This window comes from Triticum aestivum, chromosome 1B (genome assembly GCF_018294505.1).
Source record: "Triticum aestivum cultivar Chinese Spring chromosome 1B, IWGSC CS RefSeq v2.1, whole genome shotgun sequence".
Taxonomy (NCBI): domain Eukaryota; kingdom Viridiplantae; phylum Streptophyta; class Magnoliopsida; order Poales; family Poaceae; genus Triticum; species Triticum aestivum.
In genome coordinates, this window is record NC_057795.1 from 581059319 (window position 1) to 581075462 (window position 16144).

At 50.1% G+C, this 16144-nt stretch overlaps 2 protein-coding genes across 2 annotated transcripts; one reads left to right on the top strand and one right to left on the bottom strand.

Annotated features, from left to right (window-relative positions):
- Positions 1-655: 655 nt before the first annotated feature.
- On the top strand, positions 656-3624 carry LOC123139866 (uncharacterized). Its single transcript, XM_044559562.1, has 6 exons — positions 656-986; positions 1084-1233; positions 1314-1572; positions 1671-1889; positions 2889-3031; positions 3103-3624. Exons 1-6 carry the CDS (start codon positions 732-734, stop codon positions 3400-3402), a joined length of 1326 nt encoding a protein of 441 aa, XP_044415497.1. The 5' UTR covers positions 656-731; the 3' UTR covers positions 3403-3624.
- Positions 3625-5359: 1735 nt separating this feature from the next.
- On the bottom strand, positions 5360-6414 carry LOC123096057 (uncharacterized). Its single transcript, XM_044517651.1, has one exon. It carries the CDS (start codon positions 6135-6137, stop codon positions 5751-5753), a length of 387 nt encoding a protein of 128 aa, XP_044373586.1. The 5' UTR covers positions 6138-6414; the 3' UTR covers positions 5360-5750.
- Between the last annotated feature and the right edge of the window lie 9730 nt (positions 6415-16144).

Sequence of the window (16144 nt, forward strand, 5' to 3'; positions counted from 1 at the left end):
GGCTGGCGGCAGATGGGGGACGGCGCCCATAGTGCCGACGCCAGGTCGCGGCCCGAGTTCTGGAGCCCGGCCAGCCAGCCCTCCGGGATGCTGGCGATGTGCTGGTCGACCGGGGTCAGAGGGCGGCGCGGCGGTGGGCGTAGCGGAGCCATCGAAGAAGAGGAGAGAAGAGGAAGGACGGTGAGAGAGAGGGAGCGGTGGAAACAGTGGGGGTAGGCGGTGACAGGAGAGTGTGGGGCGAGTAATAAAACGTCGCCTTCGTCTTCCGCGCTTCTCAAAACGTGCAACTGCCCCGCACGCCCGGCCGCGCCCGGCTAGGCTCGCAAGAAACTGCCGATTCGGCAGTTTTCGTCGGGCCAGGCTGCGGGCTGCTTTGAGATCCGTGCGGGCCTCAAACCGCATGCAGCCCAGCCAAACAAACAGGCCGCGCATATTCTGCGTGGGCCTGGTTGGGCTGCACGCGGGCAACCAACACGCCCCTAGTCTCACCCGTGTCTCAGGGTTCATGTACCGAGATGACACTAGACGCAGTTTGCAGATCCTAGAAACCATCTGCAACTGCAAACTCACATTCTTCCAAAGCTTTCCACTCAACGGCTGGCGCGTCTCCACGCGTCTCCCAATCCAGCCATCAGTCCGAACCCAGGTGCACCACACCTCCCACTCCTTTCCTCGGGCCCCCTTCGAGCTTCCCAGCCGCGAGCTCCCTCCGACCGAGCTCGCCCAAACGAATGGCAGCCACATCCGTCGCCTCCGCCCCGCGCCCGCTCCGCGCGACGCCGCGCCGGCATCCTTGCACGCCCTGCCGCCGCCACCACGCCGCGCCGCCCCACGCCCTCCGCAGGCCGCGCCTCTCCGTCTCGGCCTCCGCCGCCGACGAAGCCAGCAGCGCCTCGTCGCCGTCGTCTTCGCGGTTCTACTTCAACTTCACCGGCTTCCCCTTCCCGCTCGGCCCCTTCCTCAACCGCCGCACCACCCGCACCGAGGTGATTGCTAGCAGCTGCACCTCAGCCTGCTGCTCCCCGAGCTCATGGCCTCACTGCGTTCCCTCTCCGAAGTCTGAAAACTCCTCTCCGAATGCAGGCCGTGAAGGGCAGCGTATGGCTGTTCGAGCAGGAGCAGGCGCTGGGCTTCAGCAGCGTCTCCACCAACACCCGCATGACCGTCGTCAGGCTCCGCTCCGGCGGGCTCTGGGTGCACGCCCCCATCGCCCCCACCAAGGAATGCATCCAGGTACGCTTCAGTTTCAGCAAAGAAAGCAACCGTTCGCGCGGCTCCTGTTCGACATTAATCCGATGCCATGCCATGTGCAGCTGATCAAGGAGCTGGGCGCGCCGGTGGAGCACATCGTGCTGCCGACCTTCGCGTACGAGCACAAGATCTTCCTCGGGCCCTTCTCCAGGAAGTTCCCCAGGGCGCAGGTGTGGGTGGCGCCGCGCCAGTGGAGCTGGCCCGTCAACCTGCCGCTCGAGTTCTTCGGGGTCTTCCGGTCCAAGCCCCTCGAGGACGAGGACGACGCCACGCCCTGGGCCGCCGAGATCGAGCAGAAGGTGCTCAGCTCGCCGGAAGTTGGTATTCCCAGTTCCTCACTGCGCATTCTCATCTCTGAACACCATTGTGGGTGCATTGATGCACACATGATAATTCCCGTGTAAATTGGGTGCGTTCAGGGATTGGGCCGTATGTGGAGGTGGCGTTCTACCATAAGCCTTCCAGGACATTGCTGGTGACGGATGCTGTGATTTTTGTTCCTCGGCAGCCACCCGATTGCATCAGCAAAGAGTCCTTGTTGGCAGCTGCCAAGAATGGCTTGGCAGTGAAGATATTGAGCAAAGGGAGAGAGGTTCCTGATGATCCCGTTGAGGACAACAAGCTGACCCGGCAGACAGGTACATACAATCTGATGCCATTTCTGAACTAATTGACATAAAGTGAAACAAGAATTAGCTGGAAACAGTGAGATCTTGAGTTCATGTTAGAATTGAGGTAGTGCAGTAGCACACTAGCTGCATTGTTTTCCACTAGATTCAGAGAAGTGTCTTCAGAAAATTGTCTATATTCACGTATTTCAGTTAGTTTTTCCACATTTTGAGAAGGAGCAACATTCAGTAGTCTAGCGTTTTAACTGGACTATAGTTGTGGAAGTACCTCTATTCAGAATCATACATTAAGTATCTGGAATTTGTAAAATGCAGAGTTCATGTTTTAAATAAGGTACTGTAGTAGAACACGGGATTGATTTCCATCTAGGGCTTTCTTGTTGTACTGTAGTAGAACACTAGATTGATTTCCATCTAGGGCTCAGAAAAATGTTAGTGCAGAAACTTGTCCATGTTCACTTATTAACTTCGGTTAGCCTCTTCGAATTTAAAAGGTAGCAATATTAAGTAGGAAGGTCCTTTTGCCAGTATCTCTGTGGTGTTCTATTGCTTAGGGCTTTCTGTATCTGAATGCTGTTAGATGACATTCTGTCAATCTCTGTCTTCAGCGATTCCTGTTGCTTAGGGCTTTCTGTATCTGAATGCTGTTAGATGACAATCTTTTGTGTTCAGCGATTCCTTTGGCAGTACGAAGGCTCTAACATCGTAGCATCATCACACAGCATGTAAACAACCAAATACAGTCACAAAAGCATCATAATCAGTTTTTTTAGAAAAAGCAGAGTTCACTTGTGGGATTTTATCCATCGGCATGTCATCATAGAAAGATGTATTTCTAGTTCTCCAGATTGTCCAGCAAATAGCTACACCGCCAGGAAGGATGAGCTTTTGTTGGTTTTTAGGAAAAGAATTTAACGAGCCCCAAACCTGGTCTATGTTCGAATCGCATTGCATATTCGAATCGACAATATCGATATTGTTACAGTAACCTGGTCTATGTTCCAACAGGATGGGAGAGGATGGTACTTCAAATACTGTTTCTCGGCCCCTCAAATCTTCTCGAGCCAAATGCGAGTTTCGCTCAAATGTCACAGAAACTGATCGTTTCACCAATTGTCAAGACACTCGTCTTCAGCAAAGTTCCGGAGAAGGTATGCATGTGGATGCACTCCTTTTTACACTGGACTTTCCTGCTAAATAGCATCACCTGCTTCTTGTGCAGGTGAGGGACTGGGTGGACAGGATCGCGGCGGACTGGCCGTTCCGACGGATCATCCCGGCGCACTTCGCCGCCCCAATCAACGCGAGCCGGTCCGACTTCCTGGCCGCCTTCGCCTTCCTCGACGAGTTCCTCCCGGACCGCCCCGCCGCGTCGCTCGGCCTGCCCCTCATCTTCGCCTCGCTCATGGGCAAGGCGGCCAGCTACTTCCCGCCGGACGACATGAAGACCCTCTCGTCGCTCGACGACTTCCTGGTCTCCGTCGGCGCAGTCAAGAAGACCGTCTCCGGAAGGAAGCGATGATACGTACCGCAGAAACCGCTGCGCTGTGCATAGTTTTGTCAAGAAATGAAATGTCACTGGCTGCTGCTGTAATAGATGATTTATCCACATTGTTGCAGAATGCGTGTATAGAGTTAGTTACTACCTAGATTATATAGTAGTACGACGAAATGGTTACAGTTTTCAATAGAAAATTGTGATCCGAAAGCTAGGATCGGCCAGGATACAGTGAAACATTTGCCATTGTGTGCATCTTGTTGCAGTTGACAGTACACATTTTCGTTGGCCGGCCCCCGGGCGGAGGGCACGGACGAGTGAACTGCTGCGACGGCACAAGATTGGGATGATATGCACGGTCGGTTGGGAGTTACTCCGCGGCCCGACCGATCCAGTTTCCGCTGAGTAAATGCACGGGGGCTGCCTCCATGAGCCGGCACACGCGGAGTGAAGTGAAGTACACGGGAGCTGCAATGCACCACGTTCACGCGGCAGACAGTTACCTCATTAACCAGCACGTACGTACGTACGTACATCGCTTGTTTTTTCTAACACAGACGCAAGCGCTCGTACATACGTGCATACACTCACCTCTATGAACGCGCGCGCACACACACCCTATCATTATGAGCACCTTCGTGAGACTGAGCCGGCATATCATCTCGAAATTTACGAAGTCACCGTAGGCGCCTCACCGTCGATGGAAACGTCTCCTTCCACTGAAAGCGCATCGCCGGAAATCCTGAAAGGACTTGAACCCTGGTGGGCTCGGGATACCACTGTCCCTCCATCCAACCACAGGTTGGTTTGCCGCTTGTTGGGTACCCTATCATGTGTACCGCAGTCAGCCTTGTTGTACCACGTAGCAGTACATCAGTTTTTTTCCCTGAGGGGAATTTTTTTTTTACACAATCCTGAGGGGAAGTACATCAGTTGTTGTAAGACGTACGTGTACATCATTTTCGGTTCATGGCTAGAAAGTGGGCTGGTACTACTCCGGTTTTCACTTTTGTTGATGGGCTCAACCTCAACGTTTAGCTTTCGAGTTTTTAATAAACATGAATTATTTGGCTATCTCGCCAATCTACATGCATCATCTGTTTTTTTTAAGCAGATCTATATGCATCATCTGTTTTTTTTAGAGAGAATATGCATCATCTGTTGACGCAGGAGGTCGCCGGTAATAAATGTCCCATTTAAGGAAAGATGGAGCCTTGGCAGTTGGCACCGAAGACAGCACGTACGGGTAAATGCAATGGCAATGTAACTTCAAAAAAAAAATGCAATGGCAATGCGACGGAGAAATGTTGGTCTCTCTCTAATGCACGTATGTGTAACGTTTTCACATCTGAAAACGGTAGCGGTGTAGCACCACTACACGTGGGCACAGTAGTTAGTAGTTACAGTAGTACTCGTGACTTGTCCTACTCACAAAGTCAGAGGCCTCACTGCGTGTCCGTATCCCTGTCAGACCCAGGCCAGGTAGTTAAGTTAGTTACCACGGCCACAAGGCAGAATGAAGTCATCATCACAAGTCAAAATTACTCCACTGTAACTTCGCAATGCAGATCGAAATTAACCACGAGCGAGCGAAATTAATGCCACGCAACGCAAGGCCGAGACGGAGGCAGACAGACGGTGGTGCGCCATTAAACCTCCTCCAACCTTGCCTCGCCGTCACAGGGAGGGGCAGCGCACATTAAACCCCAGCGGCGCGGCCCGGCCGCCGACCGCCGTCCGCCGACGCCGTCCGCGGCCGTGGCAATGAGAGCGCACAGTGCAAAACGCTGCCACGGATGACCTCGTCTTCTGGTGGTCAGATACAGGGCACGCCAAGCCTGACCTCATTTTCTTTCTGTTTAAGAACGGAACGGAACGGATACGTGTGAAAGAGAAGAAAAATAATGGCATGGCGTCGCGCCGGTGTCCACGCCGTCAGCCACAGTGAGAAATTGACAATCGAGCGGACGTCACGTCGGCGGCGGCGCAAAAACTTGCGGTTTTTTCTTCCTTTGCATTGATTGATGGCGCGAGCCGGGTAACGGCGAAATTATGCTACAAGACTAGAGCAAAAATGACACGAAAGAACCAAGAATTCCGAGGAGGAAGAAGAAGAAGAAGAACTGGCCTATACATATGCTATATCTATGTTACTGGCACGCAGAGATGTATGAGCAAGCAGGCAGGCGTCGATCGATCGATCCTCCATTGTAAGTCCTTTCCGGCCGGGCAGTCGAGCGGGTGCGCCGCCGCGGAAAGCAGGAACAAGAGAGGACGATCGATCCTTTCCTCGCTGAAGAACCCAGTCGGCCGCCTGCCGGTGATCCGTCCAAGAAACCAAGAACTGACCCCGCCGTCGTCGCCGGCCCGCCTCAGTTGTGCAGCGGGTTGGGGCCCGTGGGGACGCGCCGCTTGGAGACTCCGTAGCGCATGTCGACCTCGTCGCGGCCCGGCGGGGGCAGCGGCACCGCGGGCGCGCCCTGCTGCTGGTGGTGGCGGTGGTGGCCGCCGTGGCGGTGCCGCGCGCCTCCCCTCAGGGCGCGCCGCCTGATCAGGTGCAGCTCCTCGCACCACGCCGGGCGCGGGCCAGCGCGCGGGTTGCACATCCTGGCGAGGACCGCCTCGTCGGCGGCCGTCAGCTCCGCGGGGCTCGCGCTCCCGCGTCCTGGCGGTGGCGGTGGCGGCGGCGGGGCGGAGCAGAGGAGGAGCAGGGACGCCAAGAAGAGGAGGCGGAGGGCGCAGGAGCAAGAACGCGCCATGGCTGCGCCGGCGCACGCGGGCGCGACTGGCCCGCCTGTCTTGCGTCGCTCCGGCGGTTCTTGGAGGGCGGAATGGTGGCTCGGGGAGCGCGCGCGCGGCGAGGGGCGGCCGGGCGGGCGAGAGGTGGAAGGGGCCTAGCTGTGGCGAGCGGGGGGCTTGAGCCGAGAGGGACGCGGTGGAAATTGGTCTGGGAGGGTGCGGTTGGCTTTAAAGGCAGCGGCGTGAGGTGCATGAGGAGCTGGAAAACAGAGACGGCGAAAGGAGAAGTCAAGCCAAGCTATTGCACGTATCTGGGGATCCCGACCCCCCAACTGATTTAGGGGCAGGCAAAGAGCAAGTTATGCAAAAGGGGCGAACTTTTTTTTCTAGTAATACATGTCTCGTTAATAAAATAAAAATTCGCTTACAAGCCACGTAAACATCGACATTACAGGACTGGAAAGATAGGATAATCCTATGAAAAACCCAGCGCATATCCCTCTCCACTAAAAAAAGGCAGATCACCTCTTCACCCCAGCTCGAGGCGGCTCCATACTGATCAGCAGCTTTACGGACCTTCAAAGTAGTTTGCCTGAAACAAAACCATTGCCCTTGAAAGAATCAGACTGGAGGAACGTGTCCCCGGACACGCCATCAAACTTCAGAACTGACACCCCCGCACGACTACGGCGTCGGAGGAGGAAACTAGAACTACCAGCCTCCAATCATAGACCCAGCACAAGATGCACCATCTTTCAGCTGTCACTTGCATACACAAGCGTCTGCGCGTACTCTTGGATGACAAAACCTCCCTGCTCCACTATGACGTCGAAGACAACGCCGCAACAATGGGGACGGAGCAGTAGGAGAGACACACCTGATGGAGTCGCCACCGCCGCCGCCTCGCCGACACCATCCATGAACCTTAACGCCGCCGATCTGAAAGATCGACAAACACAAGATGCCATCAACTCCGAGACGCCGCCATGAAGGGCACCGCCGGTGTGGGAGGGAAGTTGAGGCGGATTTATTCGTCCGGGCGCCGCTCCCATCACCCCAACGGCGCACCACGACCTACAAATCCAAACCATAACTACAAAGCGGAGGAACAGGTCCCCCCTTCCTCCTGCCGCCGGAGCAGCAGCCGGAGGAGAGGGGGCCATCGCCCTCGCAGTGGAGATCGGTGGAAAAAGAGATCGCCTCCCTAGTCGCCTCCTGGTGGCGGCTAGGGTAGGAAAACGTTTTGTTTCGGTTCAGAAAAGGGCGACCCTCTGGACTCGAAAAAGCTACTTCCTCCATGCAATAATGTAAGACGTTTTTTTATGATAGTGTCAAAAAACATCGTATATTATGGGACGGAGTAGTAGATAACTAACTGTTCGTGTATTGTAATTATGTGATTACGGGTCAAAAATGGATGTATGTGCTTGTTGAATCTTTTTATATTGTTACGTATCAAAAATAGTTGGCAATTTAATTTGCTTGCTGACTTATCAAATAAAACTCAAACCGATAAGACGTGGGGCAATTGAGACAACTTTCATGCAAAAACCTGTAGGAGAAAAGCGGAAGGAGGACATGAAATGCGGAGGGAGAGGGAGAGGGCGGAATAGGGAGAGGGGGGAACAAGGCAGGTTAGAAAGCTTATAAATTATTTAACTGCTTGTGTATTGTAATGATGTGATTACGAATCAAACATGGGCGTGTGTATTGTATATTGTTATAGCATTTTTCTTTGGAATCCTCTTGATTCGTGATATAGGTTGTTGATATCGCCTTCGTTTTCTCCGGAAGTCGTGACATATTCACCGATGATAGCTGGGGTTTAAGGTTAGTGTTCTTCGGGGTGTAAGGTCCATACGCCACCTGGACTTATAATAACGGTTAGTGGTTTTTCACTGCTGGTGGTGGTTCAAGTAGGATGCGATGGAGTGGGGCTGGGATGAGCTGGCGCGTTGATCAATGCTAAGACTATGAAAATGACAACGAGAGGTTGTGGCAAAGAGGTGGTGCTGATTCAGCAACCACAACCGACAATAGAATGGGAGAAGGTAAGGGCGTCGGACTATGAGAAAGAAGACATTATATCATAACGGAGGAAAATGGATAAGGAGAGGCCCGTCTAGGTCTCTACGCCAATGACACGTGGGGTTTCAGTGCTAGAGATGGTTCGAGAAGAAGGAAAGAAGTGTGTTAGGGCGATAGAGCAACCAAGTTTTTTGGATTGAAGGAGGCAGTGGAGAAAAGTCGTGTATCTTGATTTGACGAGCTAATCAAATCACACTTGACTCACAGGTGGGAACTCAATTTTGTCTTGCTGCAATAGATTTCGGGTTATATCAAAGGGTGCCATTCATCACACGTACTATTCAAATGTTGCTATAAGTATCACCAACTATTTACTACGACACTGACAACATAACAATCTCGCCCAAAAATGGTTCACATTGACTTAGACAATTAAGCAGCTAGCGTAAGCCCTAAGATATATGGGTCCATCCACATTAAGTTGATTGGGATTGGTTTTTTCTTATATCCAAGTCTGATTCTAAAAGATGGAACGTCAATTTAGTGAAACACACAACCTCAAGTTCTTTTTTGTTTTACTAAGATACACTTTTTCTGGAAAATAAGTTGCTATATCCAGTATCCTAAACTATGCTAAAGCCACCCTTTTCTGAAATGTGGCGAGAATCAAAGACTTGTGTCTTAATTTGGAAACCTAATCAAGTCATAAAAGACTCACAGATGGGCACTCAATTTTTTCCCTTGCTGTAGCAAATATTGGATTATATCATCAAGGGTGTCATTCATGACACACACATACACAATCGTTGCAATAAATATCACCAACTATTTAGTACAACGCCGGCAACATAACAATCTCATCAAAAACATGGTTTACATTGACTTGGACAATTAAACAACTAGCATAGTAAGATATATAACGGCCCATCTACATTTAACTCGGCCGAGGTTGATTTTCTTATACCATCCGAGTCGGTTCCAAAAATTGCAGCGCTAGTTTCAAGTGTTTCTTTTACTATAAGTACACTTTTCTGGAAAAAAAGTTGCAGTTTTGAGCAACGCTGTTTCCTGAAATGCATTTACATGTAACAAAATTCTCAAGCGAACCAACGGAAGATATAGATATTACCTCTTCTCTTTTGGGGGGAATATGCTAGTTATGGCAAAGGCAATAATAAATCGCATGTATTTTTGGAGAGTTCCGTGAGACCCATGCCACCAAGAAGCCCTGAGATCCGCCTACTTCCCGGCTCGTCCAAAAACTGCCCGGGCAGCCGTTTCACCTCACCTCTGTCGGCAAGCCTTCCTTGCGCTGCCGTGTGGGAAGAAGAAGACGCAAAACCGTATGTAGGGTCCAAGCTCCCAAGTTTTGCCATCCCCAGCTGGTCATCGTGAAGGTGCGGGGAGAAACGGCCGTGAAACCCTCGTCTCGGCCGGGCCGTGCGTGGCCGCGGAGCCCGCCGCACCGGCCGGTGAGCGCGGCGGCGACGGGCGCGCAGACGCGATCCCGGCGGAATGCTGTCGCTCTGGATGTAACGTGTGACCTGCGTGCCGTGTTGACGCACGCCAGGGCCATGTACCGCTCACTCTCCAACGAAGTGGATGCGATCGCTGTGCGGGTCGGGGCACGCGGTGAGATTGATGTCGACTCCCCGTTTGTGATGGCAGACATGATCTGAGACCTGAGTGTAGAGCAACTTCTGTTGCCCGCGCAGTGTGAATGAAGGATGCACTAAAATCGTGGTACACAAACGTCAACGGGCACAAGACAAGCAAGATTTCTCTGATGCTGCTACCAGCCGTGTCAATCACTACGATGGCGTGGGCGAGTGAAAGGGAAGTCGCAAACTGTACACGCGATCAAATGGCAGCTTCATTTATACAAACAGAGATTGTTGATTACATACAATGGTCCTGATTATCTCAGAAACTTCGTTAAACTAGCCAGCATGACCCAGGATCATTTTCCGATGATTTTGCCAGAACATGAGCTGCCATATTACATGACCGATTACCATGAGTACAGAAAGAAGATACAAACTTTAGAGCATCTCCAACAGCCGCTATAAGGAGTTGGGCGCGCGGTCGGATTCGCTATCTCGCGCGGTGTATTTGGGGCGCCCGCTTCCGCGCGCGGCGCACACTCGAGCGCTCGCGCCGCACTCTCTCCTCTCTGCCTCCTACGCCCCGCGCGCGCCGTCACCCCGCTCACCCCATTGTACAGCCGCGACCCCTCCCCCATCGCCGCCGCCGCCGCCGGAAACCCTAGCGTGGGGAGCGTTGGCGTCGCCACCGCCGGAGCTCCGCCGAGCATCGGCCTCGCGCGCAGCCTCTTCTTGCCGCCGCGGATGACCACGGCGACGGGTGGCATCGTGCCGGCGCCGGCCCGTGCCGCCGCCGCCCCCTCGAAGCTCCCCAATGCGGCGCGGCCGAAGAAGGGCAAGACATCCGCGAAGAAGAACAAGGCGGCGGACGGCTCCGGTAACTCGAAGGCGAGAGGAAAGAAGCTTGCAGGGCGTTTGATGGGCGCGGCGGCTACCGAAGCACCGGCGAGCTCACTCGTTGAGCCGGCCGCCGACGCGCACCACGTGTTTGACGAAATGCCCCCAAGGTAAAAAAATCTAACTTTTATTTTCTTGTTATTTTTTCAATGCATCATATAGATAGCTTATTTGCATTGTTCAAAAAACTTTGTAGTCTCAACGATGATGCATACATATCAATTATGGGTGTTGGCTCCAACAATATGCATTGGTCTCAAACCAATGACATCCATTTCGAAGACCATGAGTTTGAGGTGGACGAGGAGGGTGAGGGCATTGTCAACGCGCCGAAAGGAAGAGCGGGCAATTACACCAACAAAGATGACATCTTTCTATGCAATACTTGGTTGCAAGTGTCGAGGGATCCATCCATTGGAGGTGATCAAAGTAGAGATGCTTATTGGGGGCGGATGAAAGAACACTTTGATGCTCACAACGTGAGTGGAATTGACCGCTTCGAGAGATCACTTCGGTCCCGATGGTCGACAATCAACTCGGATTGTCAAAAGTGGGCGGCCGCACAAAAGGCGGTTGACAAGTTGAATCAAAGTGGCACAAATGAGGACGATAGAGTAAGTGGCATTTCATACATGTTCATCATACTTGTTTTTGGTGTCCGAAGTGCTAACTTGTTTTGTTTTTCTTGTAGTACAACATTGCACAAAACTTGTTCAAAGAAGAGGAGAGGAAAACCAAGAAGGGGAAGATCAAGAAAGGAAGGGTCTTTACCTTGCCTCATTGCTACAAGTTGTTGAAGGATGATGAGAAATGGAAGAAGCGTGAAGATTTGGATGATTTGTATTTGAGCAACAAACGCAAGCGAACAATTGAGTTGAATGATGATGATGATGATGAGGAGGAGGAGGATGATGCATCAAGTGATGACGGCAAGAGAAGCCCCACACCCAACTCGGTTTCATACTCGAAGCCAAAACGACCGGCAAGAAAGACAAAACCGAAAAGAAGAAGAGGAAAGGAGATGATGAGCTCAAAAATGCTATGGAAGCTATTGTGAAGGCAAGAAAAGAAGCCAACGAGGTGAGGAAAATGGTAAGGAACCAAGATGCCGCGGCCGAGGAGAGGAGGGTGGCGGCCAAGGAGAGGAAGGTGGCTTTGGAGGAGAGGAAGGTGAGCAATGAGGAGCGAACTAGATTGTTGGAATGGGAGAAGCACTTGTTCTTTTTGAACACATCTAACCTCAATGAGACGCAAAAGGAGTGTGTCAATCTTGCCCGTGAAGAAGTGTTGATCCAAAAAAGAGCCATGATTCGCGCAATGGGTGGCAGTGGCCTTGGCGGCATGGGTGGCGGTGGCCTCGGCGCCATGGGTGGCGGCGGCCTTGACGGTGGCCTTGGCGGCATGGGTGGCGGTGGCCTTGGCGCCATGGGTGGCGTGGGTGGCTTCAGAGGTACCATGAGCGGCTTAGGTGCCATGGAAGGCATGGGTGCACCTCCGGCCGCCATGGGAGGCATGAGTGGCTTTGGAGCACCCCCTGACGCTATGGCCGCCATGGGAGGCATGAGTTTTGCTTCTCTCATGGAAGGCATGAGTTTTGCTTCTCTCATGGGAGGCATGGGTGCACCTCCGGCCGCCATGGATGGAATGTCTTTCGATGTGCCTCCTCACACACATTCCCATGAAGATGTCGTTGAAGATCTTGTCAACACCGTCGGAGCTTCACGTGATGCGGTGCGTGATGAGGAGAGGGAGGAAGATTCATCTTCGAAGGCGGAAGAATCGTCTTCGAAAGATGAGGACGAAGACGAGGAAGAGGATTGATGTGTCTTTCATTTGTGTCTTGAACTTGATTTGCATTTTGAACTTGGTTGGATGAACTTGTGGATATGATTTTGAACTTGTGGGCATGAACTTTTATTCATCAACTTGTTTGTGTGAAATTTTATATGTCATGTTCATTGCATTTTGAATGTTTCAAACTTATTTTGTGTCCAAAATGCCATATATGCAATGCCCGGCGAGTCACGCGCGCTGCATTTTTTGCACGCTGCTGGAGCGGCGCGCGCACTGCATTTTAGCGCGGCTGCTGGAGCAGGCGCTGGCGGCCGCGCTAAACCAGCCGAAGCGCGCGCGGTAAACTAGTTTTTTGCGCGCGGCGCGAAGCACGACTGTTGGAGATGCTCTTAGAGCCCTACTCTTCTTAATATAAAAAACTATGGCACCTGTTTGAGATCTGTCAATCACAGCAGTTGTATTTTCTTTTTTTGAAACAAAGACAACAAATTTGCCTCGCCGATTAATTAAGCGGAGAAGAATTGCCTAATTAATTAATGGAAAACCAGGCAAAAACCAATCACAGCACTTCACTTTGGTGACCAAAGTGGCAGAGTCAGATGCCACGACAATTCTTTGGAAGCCTGCTTCTGCAGCAAATTCTAGTGCACAACGCATAGCAATGGCCTCCGCCAGTTCAGGGTTAACCACTTGGGCCGCATACCTCCTTTTGGCTGCAATTATCCTTTCATTTGTATGTATACATCAAATAGTTAAGGGTTGCAGATTCACTCTCCATCAGCTGCACAGGCAAAAATGACACGTTCTCTTTCATCGAAGTCTATAAGGCCTTTACAATGAGAGGTGCTTAGGGCAGGTGCTTAGAGAAATAAACCAGGCTTTTCTTAAGCACCGGTGCTTATTTGTACAGGATAGACGCTTAATTAAGCGTCTCTCCTGTAGAAATAGGCACCGGTGCTTCAGAAAAACTCGGTTTATTTTTTTAAGCACCCCTCTAAGCACCTCCCATTGTACAAGGCCTAATGGTGCTTCACTAGCTTGGCCTTCCAGCACTACCATTTCCAGAAGCAAAACAGAACTTCTCCCAAAACCAAGTCTGAAACCGGCACGAAAAAGGGCGAGGCACCCCTTTACTAATAATTCAGCACTCCAGGCTAACAAAGGCTAGCTAGCACCATTAGAGAGTCTACCCTCGGTTTTTTCCAGCCACAAACTTCCATCTATTAGTTCAGCTATCTGAAGACTTGTGCAGCATCCAGGAGCAACATCTAATCTCAAAAAGGTACTACTAAAGAAAACATGCATTTATGAAAAACAACGCAGGTCCTCAATTGAAGCGCTAAAACAACACGAGTCTTCTCGGCATACAAAAAACTACATTAAGATAGCATCACCTCAGCCTTGCAAGTCGCTTGTTCTAGCAACAGAGGCCAGTAACGGATCTGATTCATTTCTAATTTAAAGAACCCTATCCCTGTGCAGTCATGCTAGAAATGCCTACCTGACAGTGTATACTGAGCACCGAAGAGACTCGAGCCCTGCTGCGGTTCACATGTTCTTCTCATCATGGTCCTGCTAAAATGATCAGCCCTGTACTGTATAACGAACCATGCCCAGCGATCAAAGATAGAAGGAAAAAAAGTGTAAGCAAGTCCCGAACGAAAATTTATTTCCGGATCCAAGATGGGCAGGATGATTCCAATCAACAGAGCAGACAATACCAACTTAACGATGAAACACCCAGAGACACTTGTTACTGAGTTATGGCTGAAAACATCATCACATGGATGCCCCAGCTAATGGAGAAAACGCAACCAAACTGACCCCATGCGATAATTAACAAGCGGGCCAAAGGATAAAGCTACAACTTCAATCTGTCAAGGTCAAGAAGCGACCTAGAACTATTAATGACAACATTAAAACTCAGTGTAGTTGTGTAGACGCGTTCTGATTCATTGATAAGGTGACGAGCATGGTGTGGTACAGTTCACCTAAACGCATGTTGTTTGCCCAAGATTCCACAAGAACCATGACATAATTAGTGGAACAAAATGATCCAAGCCAGAGTCTCAAATGTTTAAAACTATCAGTAGTATAATGCAGTAACAAATGTAACAGAGGCAATACAACAGTCAAAACATGATCCAAGCTGCGGTTCACATGTCCTTTTTTCATAGTCCTGCTAAAATGATCAACCCACATATAACGAACCAGGCCCAGCAAAGAAATGTTAGCAAGCCCCAAACAAGATTTTATTTCCGGATCCAAAATGGTCAAGCTGATTTCATTCAACAGATTCAGACAATACCGACTTAACGATGAAACACCCAGAGACACTCGTCACGAGTTATGGGCTTATGTCTCAAAACATCATCACATGGATGGCCCAACTCCTGGAGAAAAACTTGCATTATGCGACACATGTAAGCAGCATACGTAGACACAATCAAACTGACCCCATACGATAATCAACAAGTGGGCCAAAGAATAAAGCTACAACTTCAATCAATCAAGGTCGAGAAGCGATCTTGAACTATTAATGACAACATCAGAACTCAGTGCAGTTGTGTAGACACGCTCTGATTCGTTTACAAAAATAACCATGACAAACAACACACATGCTGTTTGCCCAAGATCCCAGAAGAACAATGACAAAATTAGTGCAACAAAATGATCCAAGCTATATTCTCAATGTTCAAAACTACCAGTAGTACAATGCAGTAACAAATGTAACAGAGAGGCAATACAGCAGTCTAAACATAGTAGTTGCAGCACAAACTCTACCAACTAAAAGGTTTCAATCTTTTCTCATGAAACATCAGTTCAGAAGAAATGCCTTGGTAATGTAAGAGCAAGACAAACCACATGATTCTAAACATGAGGTAGCATTACAAGATGCCAGCCTGAGCTATCACAAATCACAAAAACTAAAGAAAATACACATCTACAAAAAACAATGCAGATCCTCTATTGAAGCGTTAAAACAACATGAATCTTTCACCATACAAAAACTAGCATCACCACAGCCTTAGTAAGTCGCACGTTCTAGCAACAGGCCAGTAGCGGCTCTTATTCATTTATAATTTCAAGAACCCTGTACAGTCATGTTATAAATGCCTACCTGACGGTGTATATTGAGCACCGAAGAGACATAAGCCCTGCTGTGATTCACATGTTCTTTTTCATGGTCCTGCTAAAATTATCAGCCCTGTATAAGAAACCAGGCCCAAAAATCAGACGAAGCAAGAAACATTGGCAAGCCCCAAACAAAATGTTATTTTCTAGATCCAAAATAGGAAAAGTTGATTTCATTCAACAGATTCAGACAACGCCGACTTAATGATGAAACACCCAGAGAAAACTTGTTACAAGTTATGGCTGAAAACATCATCACATGGATGGCCCAGCTAATGGAGAAACACTTATGCAGCACATGTAAGCAGCATATGTAGGCACAACCAAATTGACCCCATGCGATAATTAACAAGCGGGCCAAAGGATAAAGCTACAACTTCAATCTGTCAAGGTAAAGAAGCGCTCTAGAACTATTAATGACAACACCAGAACAAGGTGCAGTTGTGTAGACGCGTTCCGATTCATCGATAAGGAGATGAGCATGACGTACAGCTCACCTAAACACATGCTGTTTGACCAAGATCCCACAAGAACCATGACATAATTAGTGCAACAAAATGATCCACGCG

Coding starts and splice junctions, on each gene's coding strand:
- LOC123139866 (XM_044559562.1), top strand. CDS start 732: ATGGCAGCCACATCCGTCGCCTCCGCCCCGCGCCCGCTCCGCGCGACG. Junction 1,234..1,313: donor CCACCAAGGAATGCATCCAG/GTACGCTTCAGT, acceptor TGCCATGTGCAG/CTGATCAAGGAGCTGGGCGC. Junction 3,032..3,102: donor TCAGCAAAGTTCCGGAGAAG/GTATGCATGTGG, acceptor CTTCTTGTGCAG/GTGAGGGACTGGGTGGACAG.
- LOC123096057 (XM_044517651.1), bottom strand. CDS start 6,137: ATGGCGCGTTCTTGCTCCTGCGCCCTCCGCCTCCTCTTCTTGGCGTCC.